This window comes from Chiloscyllium plagiosum, unplaced genomic scaffold (assembly GCF_037043375.1).
Source record: "Chiloscyllium plagiosum isolate Xiang-an unplaced genomic scaffold, Cpla_swu_hap1 HiC_scaffold_17, whole genome shotgun sequence".
Lineage (NCBI taxonomy): Eukaryota > Metazoa > Chordata > Chondrichthyes > Orectolobiformes > Hemiscylliidae > Chiloscyllium > Chiloscyllium plagiosum.
Genome location: NW_028270155.1, coordinates 59,189,748 through 59,202,306, shown reverse-complemented (window position 1 = coordinate 59,202,306; position 12,559 = coordinate 59,189,748). Strand labels below are relative to the sequence as shown.

The window sequence follows — 12,559 nt, the reverse complement described above, 5'->3', positions numbered from 1 at the left end:
CAGGCCCTTCATGCTTTCACTGAGCCTCGAGAAGACTAGAAATTGCTGGAGAAACGCAGCAGGTCTGGCAGTATCTGTGTGGAGAAAGCAGAGTATGTTTTGAGTCCACTGACTCTTCATCAGTTCTGCTTTCTTCCCAAAGATGTTCCCAGACTTGCAGAGTTTCTCCAGCAATTTCTCTGTTTTCGTTTCAGATCTCCAGCATCCGCAGTTCTTTGTTTTATTATATACTTGAAAAGAGGAGTCACATTTAATCCCATGTTCCCTGCTTTTTGCTTGTAACCCTGTACATTCCTTATCCTCTTGTCGGTTCAACTCATCTTTAAAACTATTTATAGAATTGGCTTCTATCACAGTTTTAGGTTAAAGTCAGTCTCTGTACATGCCCTCTACATCTGTTGTCAATTGTTTTGTATCAATGACTTCTAGATATTGATGCACTTATCATAACAAGTAATTTCCACCATCAACTTTCAGAATTTCCTCCATCAACTTCAGAATCTTTCATCAATCACTCACTTGGCCCTTCTTAACTTTCTCTAGTCCAAGGCAAATCATCCTAAATCCTTCAGATTCTCTTCATCAGCAAAGGCTCTCGTTTCAGGTCCATGTCCCAGTAAGCCTTCTTTGTATCTTTTCCAAAGCCTTTACTTCTTTCTTGAAGTGCGCTGCCTAAAATTGTTGGCAATACTTCACCTGAGGACCCGCGAATGATTTCACTAATGTAAAATATAATAATGTAATCGCTCAGCTTTTATATCAACTCTGTAATTATTAGCCCAAGTAACTGATCTATTTCTTTATAGCCACCTTATAAACTTGCCCTGTCATCTTCAAAAACTTCTATGTGTGGACACCAAAATACCTCTGCTTATCTATTCTGTCTTTCCGGATCTATCTTTCCACAGAGCATCACCGGACACTTTCAGTATTAGATGCTATCTGCCAAGCTTCTGCCCAATTCACCATCCTGTCTGTCATTAGCAAGTTCCACATAAACTGCAACCTTTACAATGCTTCTTCTTGGAATTTATTTTTGGTTTTAATTGACAGTAGATGGTTCATGAAGATATCAGTTAGCTGCTGTCCTATAGTCCTCCAGACACTGTAATGGTTAACCTTTGAAGTGGTTGAAGAAACTGTTACTAGCTCGAGGTCTATAAATGTTTGAATTAACGAGCCTTAATTTGTACATTAGGGGTAATGCCATAAAATGTCAATGGAGAGCCACATGTTCCTTTGGGTATACTCCTTCTGATGTACAGAGGACATGTTATGGATTTCCTGATGGGGATGAACACTCAACATCTCACTTACTCACTGAAATAATTAAACTAAGATTCCATCAGCCTATTATGGCAATCAAATTAAAATAAGAATGTAAGTAATGGTGAGTCAGATTCCATTCAAAGAATAAACCCTTTAGTAGGAAAAGTGATTTCCCATGAATAAAGTCAGAAAGTGCTAGAGAAGCTCAGCAGATCCAGCAGCTTAAGTAAAGAGAGAAACAGAAATCTGATATGCCTCTTCTTTGGAACCCACCAGTTCTGAAAATGAGTGATACAATTGAAATGCTGACTGTTTTTCTTTCCCCACAGATACTGCTAGATCCACTGTGTTGGTTTCATATTTCCAGCATCTGCAGGATATTGTTTTTGTCTGAATGATTTCCTATGCTTTTCAAAAATAAGAGCTCACTGTGTAAATGTAATGTCTACAAGAGCAGGTCAGAGGCTAGGAATTCGGCAGCAGGAACTCATCTCCTGTCTCCTCAAAGACTGTCCTCCATCTACAAGGCACAAGTCAGGAATCTGATGGAATATTCCCCACTTGCCTGGATGAGTGCAGCCCCAACAACACTCTAAAAGCCTGACACCATCCAGGACAACACAGCCTGTTTGAGTGGTATCACATCCACTCCCTCCACCACTGACATTCTAAGTAGCAGCAATGTATACTATCTACAAGAAGCACTGCAGAAATTCACCAAAGATCTATAGACAACACCTTCTGAACCCACACCACTTCCGTCTAGACTGACAAGGGCAGCAGGTACATGGGAACGCCACTCACCATCCTGACTTGGAAATATATCACCGTTCCTTGAAGGACATTGTGGGTCTATCAATCACACATAGACTACAGTGCTTTAAGAAGGTAGTTAACCACCATCCTCTCAAGGGAAACTAAAGAAGGGCAATAAATGCTGGACAGCTGGTAACAACTATGAGTGAATCATAAGAACGAAGGCAAGGATTCCATATGCAGAGTCAGGAGTTTTGATTACCATCCACTGTGGATTATAGAAGCCCATCTGTGGACAGAAGATCCGGCTGCACATAGCCTTGGCCTCTTGGGTGAGGCTTCTACTTGGCTACTCTGCTGGGGCATTGTGCACGAAAGGGTGAGACTGTAAAATGTCAGTAATCATGAGTGCCACAACCAGCAATAACAACAATCTGTATCTGCATCGAGCCTTTCGTGCAATAAAACATTCCATGTGCTGCAAAGTAAATTTGATACTGAGTCACATAAGGTGGCATTCTGGCTCAGTGGTTATCACTTCTGCCTCATAGAACCAGGTTGAATTCCAGCCTCGGATAACCGTTTGTTTGGAGTTTGCACATTCTCCCAATGTGTGCGTGGGTTTCCTCTGGGTGCAGGTTAGGTGGATTGGCCATAGTAAATTGTTCTGTAACGTCTCAGGATGTGCAGGCTAGGTGGGTTAGCCATAGGAAATGGAAGGTTATAGGGTGAAGGGGATGGGATGCTCATTGGAGTGTCAGTGTAGACTCGATGGGCCAAATGGCCTCTTTCCACGGTGTAGGCAATCTATGAGATAATAAGGCAGATAACCAAAAGCCTAGTAAGCTTTATGCATCAATTTAAAAGAGTGCTAAGTTGTCAGAGAGGTTTAAGGAGGAAAATTCAGAGATTAGACATCAATATCATTAATTACAGATACAATATTCCACTTTCAATTCCATAAATTTCTCCCCTTCATACCACGTAAACTCTACAGCCAGAGAAGCACCTCCATATGGACATTGTTGCACACTGCTTGCTTCTACACTTTGCTAGGAGATCACAAGGATAATGACTGGTGATACCGTCCTTGAGAACCAGCCCTCATTCACTGAGCACTTTGCTGCAGTGTTCAGGCCAGTTTTGCACTCCCTGCTCATTTCCATAAACTGAAGCACATGTGGAACATATTCCGCTCAGAACAAGACCTGTTTTGGTCTCCACCTGGGACTGAAGAAATGTCAAACTATCTGGGCTCTGTTCTGGGAAGCTCACTCAACATCAGCTGCACTAGCTTTGCACCTATTGACAGTGAAAGGTGGCCCACTTCAACCAAATTGCCAAGAACATAAGGACATCACTGATACATGATCTCTCGAATCCCCAGAAGAAGTAAAACACCAGTTGCTAAATCCTTGACCCACACAATTCCCAGCACCAGCCTCAACGCTGAAATGTATCTGTACACTCCTACAGGCACAGGTCAGTCAAAACATATACAAGATATTCATGTGTGTGAGCTCTTTTGAGAACTTTAAACAAATTGCATTGATTTTCACAGTTTTAATAGCGATTAAGTGTAGGTGTCTTTATTTACAACATGAGCATTTAAAGCTTCAAGATTTTATTTGGCTGAAAAAAATTATAGCTTGGAAAACTCCGTCTCCACCTCCTCCCCCAGCATCTCTCTTCCTCTCCTGAAGGTTGTGGCTGTTATAACAATTCAGTTCCTTTGGCAGTTGTAATCTTTACACTCCATGGTGTGAGTGGATCTCAGTAACCGAGTCTGGGGACCTGTCGGAGTTGAACCTGATCATAAGGTCTCCTGATGTGAATACTTTTTATGCAGGCTGATTAGATAATGATTGGGAGTGAGGAATTTCCAGCATTGGAAATAATCGTGGAATTATACTATGGCACACACCCATTGCACCAATGTCCAATCACACTTAACTTTCCTGTTGACCTCATATCAAAATGTAAAGGTTGGCAGAAGCAATCAGAGCTGAGGGAGTCTGGATCGCACGTGATATGTTCCTTCTTGAAATGCAAAAATTAAAATTTCAAGCCATCTCACTATCATTCATTAGATGCTGCGTGATTTAAAAACAAGCGATGTACGGATGCTTCTTGACTTTCAATGAGACTTGCACTGATGCCAGAAAAATATATTCAAAGCAACAGAAACCTGCTTGAAACTGTGAAAGGAATTCCAAGATTTTTCTTTTGTTTTCCTACATAACATTTTGTTTTTGAATCAGTGCAATTGCAAGAGTTTATGGGTATGGCTGTTTAGTTTTTAGAAGAGCCATTGCAATCGGCTGAGATGTATTCAGGTATTGGGCTCCATAGATGAGCATAAAATAGCAAGGAAGTTTTGGTATGGTTACACCCAACTTTCCTTGACATTTTTCAATGGGTATTTGCTTTACATTTCAGTTACGTGTACCTCCTGGTGGTGCATGTACACAGGAAATTCTGCCTCCACTTGCTGATCTTATGTAATTGAAACCCCCTCCTTTGAGTCGGAGGGTGAAGCTGATAACAATACCCCAGATTACAGAGGCTTGACTGAGACATGCCAATCCAAAAGTTGAGCTGAGACCTTTCTGACTGTGCTCACTGAGCGGCATGCTTCTTCAAACAATTTTTCCAGCTTTTATTGAGCGAGGCATTAGACTCGTCATTTTGTGGCTCATCCGAGGCATCAGGGGAAAAAAACACAGACACACTCTCACATCCCCGTTAACCAGGGCAAAAACAGGCATCATGCACTGGTGCCAAATAACCCATGTTGAGGAGGCAATAATGAATGGTTGCATATTTTCAATGTGACAATCACAAGTGTACCTGGTTAGAATTTGTGTCACGTCAGACACATGCGATCTCAAATGCCTTTTAAAATCACAGCTTGCGTGGAAAGATTTTATTGCATATGAATCACTTCATTGTCTCCCAGCTCTGCTATAAAGGTCAAGTGAGACACTTCTGGTTTTGCTGCAGATTTATTTTTATACTCATTGCTTTACCCCATCATTTGAAATGAATATATAAAATCATATTTATAATGGGGAATGATCAATAAACAGATCTCGCTTTCTCTCTTGGCACACATCATAGCTTCCCTCTCTCTGCCTTACGGTGATGAATAAAACTGATCTATGTTATATGGATAAGGCTAAAATTTAAATTACTTTCATTAACCTGAAGTTGATATTTGGAGGGGTTGGCTGTTTGTGCTTTGCAGGGTGAAAACAAGAGTTTCGGGTATTGGAGCTCCAGGTTCACGTGAAGCACGATTTAGCTTCAGGTAGAATGGAAACCGAAAGAACTGCGGATGCTGTAAATCAGAAACAAAACCAGAAATTACTGGAAAAGCTCAGCAGGTCTGGCAGCATCTGTGGAGAGAAATCAGAGTCTGGTTTGTTTTCAGTAGCATGGGTTCGATGCAGGGTTAAAGGTCCATCCACTGCCTCTGTCTCAAGAGTGCAGCCTCCATCCATCGTACATGGCTGAAGTTCCCACATCAGCCGTCCCTCTAAGTATGCTTTCCTTTGTCTGTTTTGAATTATGACGAATGCTCTCTCACAAGGAATTGAGATGACCAAATAATTTTGTGCAGGATCGTCACTAGCAGAGGAAAGTTTCATCCTTCATGAGTGGGCCACATTTAAACCAATGGCCTAGAGTCATTATGACACAGAAGGAGGCCATTTGACCCATTGAGTTCATGTCAGTCCCGAAGGGGGAGAAAGGCAGCATTGTGAGATTTGATCTTAAAATTTGACAATCACTAAACCACATGTTCGACTGATGAACAAAGGGGGATTGGGAGACAACTGCTCACTGGCACCTAGATGGTGGACTCTAAAAATTTTGACTCCTCCATGTCTGCAGTCTTATTTATGCAAGATCTCATCCAAAACATTTAGATGGAATATTCCACATTGAGGAGAAACATTAACCAAATTAGTCTTGCTGGCCAAGACAGCAACAGCCATGTGGAAGCAGTTTGCCCAGACTGACTCACACCTTAAACCAAGGGAAAAAAATCAAGAGTTTTGACAGAACTTTGAACAGTCACCAGATATTCTGAACCTAGCTCATTTCCATTTACATCAGATAAATATTGAGCTGAAAAACGCATTTGTTTCTCAATTCTTTCAAAGAGGAGGATTGTAATGTTTTTCTCTGACATCTAAGTTATCCCAGATGATATGAGAAACAAATTTGCATTCACATAAATGGGCAATATTTCATTGTCCTACTGTTATACTGCACATCTCCTGTTCAGTTCCACTGAACCCACAAGCATGACGTCAGCCCATCGCCTGTTTAGCATTTCTGCCCAGGATAAATTTCTAACGTCATTATGTCCGGTTGAGATATAGTATACAGCTACTCAGGATGTGACTTAAAATGCTTTCTCCTCTCTGCACCAAAGTGAGCCTTCCATTGCCAACAATGTTTGGCCAGTTTTGCCTTTCTTTGTGGCAGTGTGGGATGTTCCAGTCAGAATACAGTGCTACTTTGTCTGCTGGAAACTGAGCTGGCCCAAAACAGATTTATAATTGATGTCATGTTCTGGACTGGAAGCAAATCCCAAACTGAGCGACAGAGAAACAGTATTCTTTCTGCTGCACCACATAGCTTTCCTTCTTCCTTTTAGGTGAGCATAACTTTGTTGCTACCAACGCAAAGTTTGATCCCTTCACCGACTTTGTCCCCACCCCTCCCTCCCTGTCCTGAAGTTGGTAACTGGCTGATTTGACAGATGTTGGACACTCTAATTGACCATTATTCATGAAGGTTGTTTCAGTGTGAAGTATGAAGGCAATGGTGTTGCTCGCTATGGAATCCCAGGGGTGTTGCTATCAAACCCAGTGCAATTCCAGAAGGGAATTCTGGGCAGGAATAGAAACTTGAGAGGCCAACTAGTTTAGCACAGGCCAAGACACAAAACCCTGACATTTTTCAAGTAAAGTGCTTCATTACGCCCAGGCTAAATTCAGTGACGCATCAAGGTAACGCACAAGATACTGTTGAATGTTATTTGATTTAGCTCGTCCGTGTTTTCTCATTCGATATTGTAAATCGACTGAACAGAGGCCATTGTCTAAGTGTTCCTAGAGCGCTGTTACCAGTGGTGTTGCTAACTATTTTCTCAATTCTTTTGCAGGTTATAAAGAATACTCTTGATCCTGTCTGGAAGCCTTTTAGTATGCCATTAGTGTCCTTGTGTAATGGAGATGTAGAAAAAACTATAAAGGTAATTTGGGTCACTAATGAATGATCTGCTCTAAAAGCAATCCCTGAGTTCTAGGCTGTTTTTATGGACATTATATGGACACCCAAGATACAAGCATTCTAGGAGACAACATGTACGATACTGTTTTGATTAGAGATCTATAACACGCCAATCAATGCTGCTTTTCAATGCCTCTATTCAGACCGTGTGTATTCCCGTAGATCATTCCCTTTTGCCTATCAATCAACATGCACTCCTCACATAACAGTCAGCTTAACGTTAGAATATTCACTATCTTTGGGAATAGCAGACAGCAGCCTGTCTCTGATTAATGGCAGATATTTCTCCCTCGATAGGAGGATATGGTCTGAATGAAACAGTTGGCAGAGGTGACCACAGCAAGAGAACCATATCTAATTGCCAATGAGATTGGTATCGGTTCTTCACTTCTTTCCTGGAGACATCACAAATATCTAATACGCAAGAAAAAATACGATGATACTGGAAGTCTGTGATTCAAATGTCAGAAATACTCAGCAGACCAGTCAGCATCTGTGGAGAGAACCAGAGTTAATTGAATTGAACCTGCCTTCACCAGATTCTTAGACAGTACATTCCAAACTAGAGAAACATCTCTCTATCTCTCTCTCTCTCTCTCGCACATACACACACTCTCTCTCTTGCGCTCTCTCCCTTCCTCCCCACACAAAAATCTCTCTCTCTCGCACGCGCCCTTTAAAGGGATCAAAGATTAACTCCGTATAAAATAATGATGACACTGGCATCCACATGGTGAGGTAACAAATTGCTCAGGTATTTCTTATCAACAAGAACAGGAAGTTTCTCCTCTAATTACTGCCCATTAGTCTACCCTTCCATCCCCAGCTGTCAGTAAAGCGATTGAAAGCATAATCAGAAATGCTACCAAGCAACACCAACTCATGACTAACTTGTTCACCGATACACTACACGTAGGTGATGTTGATCAGCTTCCTGTCACCTCGGAAATGTGGAACTCCCTTCCCCCAAAAGGGCTTTGAGGCTGGTTGGGAATTGAAAATTTCCAAACTACACCTGAGGAATTTTTGTTCAGTGTGCATCTTAAGGGATGTTAAGGAAAGGGAAGAAGACTGAATTTAGAAACAAATCAACCTCAATCTAATTGAGTAGTAGATCAGGCTCAAAAAATGGAATGGCCCACTACTGTTACATTGAACAGCACAGTAGAGTACAGGCCCTTCAGACTTCAATGTTGTGCCGACCTTTTATGCTACTCTAAGATCAAACTAACCTACATACCCTTCATTTTATTTTCATCCATGTGCCTATCCAAGAGTTGCTTAAATGTCCCTAATGTGTCTGACTCTACTGCCACCGATGGCAGTGCATTCCATACACCCACCACTCTCTGTGTAAAGAACCTACTCTGACATCTCCCCTAAACCTTCCTCCAATCACCTTAAAATTATGTCCCCTCATGATGGCCTTTTCCGTCATGGAAAAAGGTCTCTGGCCATCCACTCTGTCTATGGGTCTTGTATCTTGTACACCTCTATCAAGTCACCTCTCATCCTTCTTCACTCCAATGAGAAAAGCTCTACCTCCTTCAATTTTCCTTCATAAGATATATCCTGGTAAATCTCCTCACTAAGGCTTCCACATCTTTCCTACAATAGGGTGACCAGAACTGAACACAATATTCTAAGTTCAGTTTAACCAGGGCTTTACAGGGCTGCAGCATAATCTCACGGCTATTAAACTCAATCCCCCAGCTAATGAAAGCCAATACACCATATGCCTTCTCAATAACCCTATCAACTTGGGCGGCAACTTTGAGGGAATCCATGGACATGGATCCCAAGATCCCTTTGTCCCTCCACACTGCCATGAATCTTGCCTTTAACCCTATAATCTGCATTCAAATTCTACCTTCCAAAGTGAATCACTTCACACTTATCCAGATTGAACTTCATCTGCCACTTATAAGCTCTGCATCCTGTCAATGTCCTGTTGCAATCTACAACAGCCCCACCTCCCCCCACCCACGCACATACACACACACACTATCCACAACTCATCAACTTTCATGTCATTGGCAAACTTACTAATCCACCCCTTCACTTCCTCATCCAAGTCATTTATAAAAATCACAATGAGCAGAGATCTCAGAACTGATCCCTGTGGAACACCACAGGGCACCGCGATCCAGGCTGAATACTTTCCATCAACTATCACCCTCTGTCTTCTATAGGCCAGCCAATTCTGTATCCAGACAACCAAATTTCCCTGTATCCCATGCCTCCTTACTTTCTGAATGAGCCCACCATGGGGACTCTTCGCAAACGCCTTGCTAAAATCCATATGCACCACATCTACTGCTATACCTTCATCAATGTGTTTTGTCACATCCTCAAAGAATTCAATAAGACTTGTGATGTGTGACCTACCCCTCACAAAGCCATGCTGACTATCTCTAATCAAGCTATGCTTTTCCAAATTACCATAAATCCCGTCTGTCAGAATCCCATCCAATAATGTGTCCACCACTAATGTAAGACTGACTAATGTAATTCCCAGGGTTATTCCTATTCCTTTTCTTGAACAAGGGAATAACATTTGCCATCCTCCAATCATCTGTCATTACTCCAATGGACATTGAGGACGCAAAGATCATCGCCAAAGGCTATGTTCCAGTGGTTTAAGAGAGTCACTCCACTCTCATCACAGACATGGATCAGAGCTGAGCTGAGAATAGATATAACTTAACATCAATCTCATATGCCTCAGCGTCCATTTTCCTCTTTCCCTGTCAGCTGAGCATTCCGCAAGCAATCAAGCTTATTTTACAAAAATAGTTGTACAAAAATGAGCCTCCCCAGTTAGATTGATGCAGCGATCAGGCTGCTGGAGGATTCATGGCAGAATGTTCCTGACTAGCGAAGCAACACTCACTGCGCGACAACCCCAATGGGGATGGAGTCTCAGGCCCAGACTCTCCAGACTAGCTCTGAAACAGCACCCCTGCTCTATCCTGTCCCCAGTAATGAAAGATTTTGTGCTGGTTTAGAGAAAGATATTGCGATCTTGCATATTCAGTGTTGTAATGTAGGAAACAGAGCAGCCAATTTGGGCACAACAGACTTCCAGAAAATACTAATTTTGCAAACATCAAATAATCTGTTTTTGTGATGCTGGTTGAGTGCTAAATCTTAGCCAGAGCATCCACATTGTGGCTTCTCTGTTTTTCTTTGAATTATGTTGTAAGAGGGTAAATGGGATCTCAGATCCAATATTTCCATTCACTCTATTCAGGGATGTTATGAAACAGTTCTGGAGCAGAAGGGACTTGAACCTGGGCCATCCAGCCCAGCGATAAGGTCATTACAAATGTGCCAGAAGAGCTCTCCAAAGTCTCAGTTGAACATCTCATGTCGTGCCCTTCCTTCCCACTGCATTTTACTGAAGGATGGAACACCTGGGTAGCACTGCTTATCACATACTGCCTGAGAAGTGGGAAATAAGCACAAAGCTTAGAATGCCTCCCCTGGGAAATGAGGCAAACAGTAATGGCTAGATGGAAGGTTTCAGTGGAGTACATTAGGAGAAAACTGTATTCAGTGTCGGGGAGGGCCAGTAAATGAGAGCTCACTGATTTAATAGATTAGAATCAAGGTGACATAAGGTGAGTTATTGTGATTTGGAATGTACTGCCTGAAAGGCTGGTGGGAAAGAACTTGCAAAAGGAAATTGGATAAGTGTATCAAAGAGTACGATTCACAGGGATATGAGGAAGATGGGGAAGCGGGATTAATTGAATACTTCAATCAAATAGTTAGCAGAGTCTTAGTGAGCAGAATGGTTATGTTTTGTGCCATTCTATTCACTATAAAAATGGATGAAATAGTGCAAAGCAAATGACACAAACTGTAAAGTGGGTTCCAAAACTGCCTATGCATCAACTACGCAGGCTCAGCATTTATGAAAGTTTTCATTTTTTAAAATGTAATTTTTAGTTTGTTCAATGGCTTTACTATTGCAGAATCCCCACTATATAAATTCTGGGAGTTCCCATTCATCAGAAACTGAACTGGACTTGCCCTATAAACACAGTGGCTACAAGAGCAGGCTAGAGATTAGGAATACCACAGCGACTAAATCACTTCCTGATTCCCCAAAGACTCTCCAAAATCTACAAGGCACAAGTCAGGAGTGTAATGGAATACTCCCCATACCCTGGAGTGGGGATAAATGCAGCTCCAACAACACAGGAAACTTCCCATTCAGGACAAAGCAGGCTGCTTGAATGACTCCATCTCTATCACCTTCAACCTTCATTTCCTCAACCATTCTGTTACACAGTGGCAGTAGTGTGTACCATCTACACGACGCACTGTAGCAGCTCATCAAGACTCTTTTGACTACACCTCCCAAACCCGGGATCTCCACCATTAGCGCAGCAGGTACATGGGAACACCAACACCATCTTCACCTCCAAGTCATGCATCAGCCTGACGTAGAACTTTATCACCAATCCCTCACTGTCACTTGGTCAAGAGCCTGGATCTCTCTCCTTAATAGCATGGTGGGTGTCCCTACAGCACAAGGACTATGACAGTATAAGATGACATTCTGCAGGGTAATTAGGAAAAAATTGCTGTCCTAGCCAACAAAACCCAAATCTCGTGAATGAATCATTCTTTTTAATCTGTTTTTGGTCGCAGTTCAGATGTTAATATGCTGCGTTTGTCTTTCTCCTCTACCAGATTCTTTGTTATGATTATGATAATGATGGTGGACATGATTTTATCGGAGAGAGCCAGACAACAGTTTCCAAGATGTCTGAAGCAAGCAACTCGATGGAGGTACGAATGGCTAGCTATATGGCACCTCTCTAGTTGTCAGCTTAGTAATACTCTGGGCTGGTTTTGGATTTCTCCATTAGGGATTGGGATCCTACAATATAGTCATGTTGCTGTGCATATTCTGGTACAGGTTGCTTTGGTTTCTGGTGGGAAAGCTCACAGTTCACATCAGTAACATGAATACTTTCCGATAGTAGTCATGATTTGGAGATGCCGGTGTTGGACTGGGGTGTACAAAGTTAAAAATCACACAACACCAGGTTATAGTCCAACAGGTTTAATTGGAAGCACACTAGTTTTCGGAGTGTCGCTCCTTCATCAGGTGGTAGTGATGAAGGAGCGACGCTCCGAAAGCTAGTGTGCTTTCAATTAAACCTGTTGGACTAAAACCTGGTGTTGTGTGATTTTTAACTATGAATACTTT

General features: G+C 42.0%; 1 protein-coding gene across 4 annotated transcripts in view; it reads left to right on the top strand.

Annotated features, from left to right (window-relative positions):
• cpne2 (copine II) overlaps nucleotides 1-12,559 on the top strand; it is a 262,943-nt gene that overhangs the window by 62,111 nt on the left and 188,273 nt on the right. For all 4 annotated transcript variants that reach the window (XM_087995970.1, XM_087995968.1, XM_043707143.2 and 1 more), the window contains exons 7-8: nucleotides 7,205-7,294; nucleotides 12,037-12,135. In XM_087995970.1, the coding sequence (XP_087852096.1) occupies nucleotides 7,205-7,294; nucleotides 12,037-12,135 (189 nt within the window). The remainder of the gene's footprint in view (nucleotides 1-7,204; nucleotides 7,295-12,036; nucleotides 12,136-12,559) is intronic.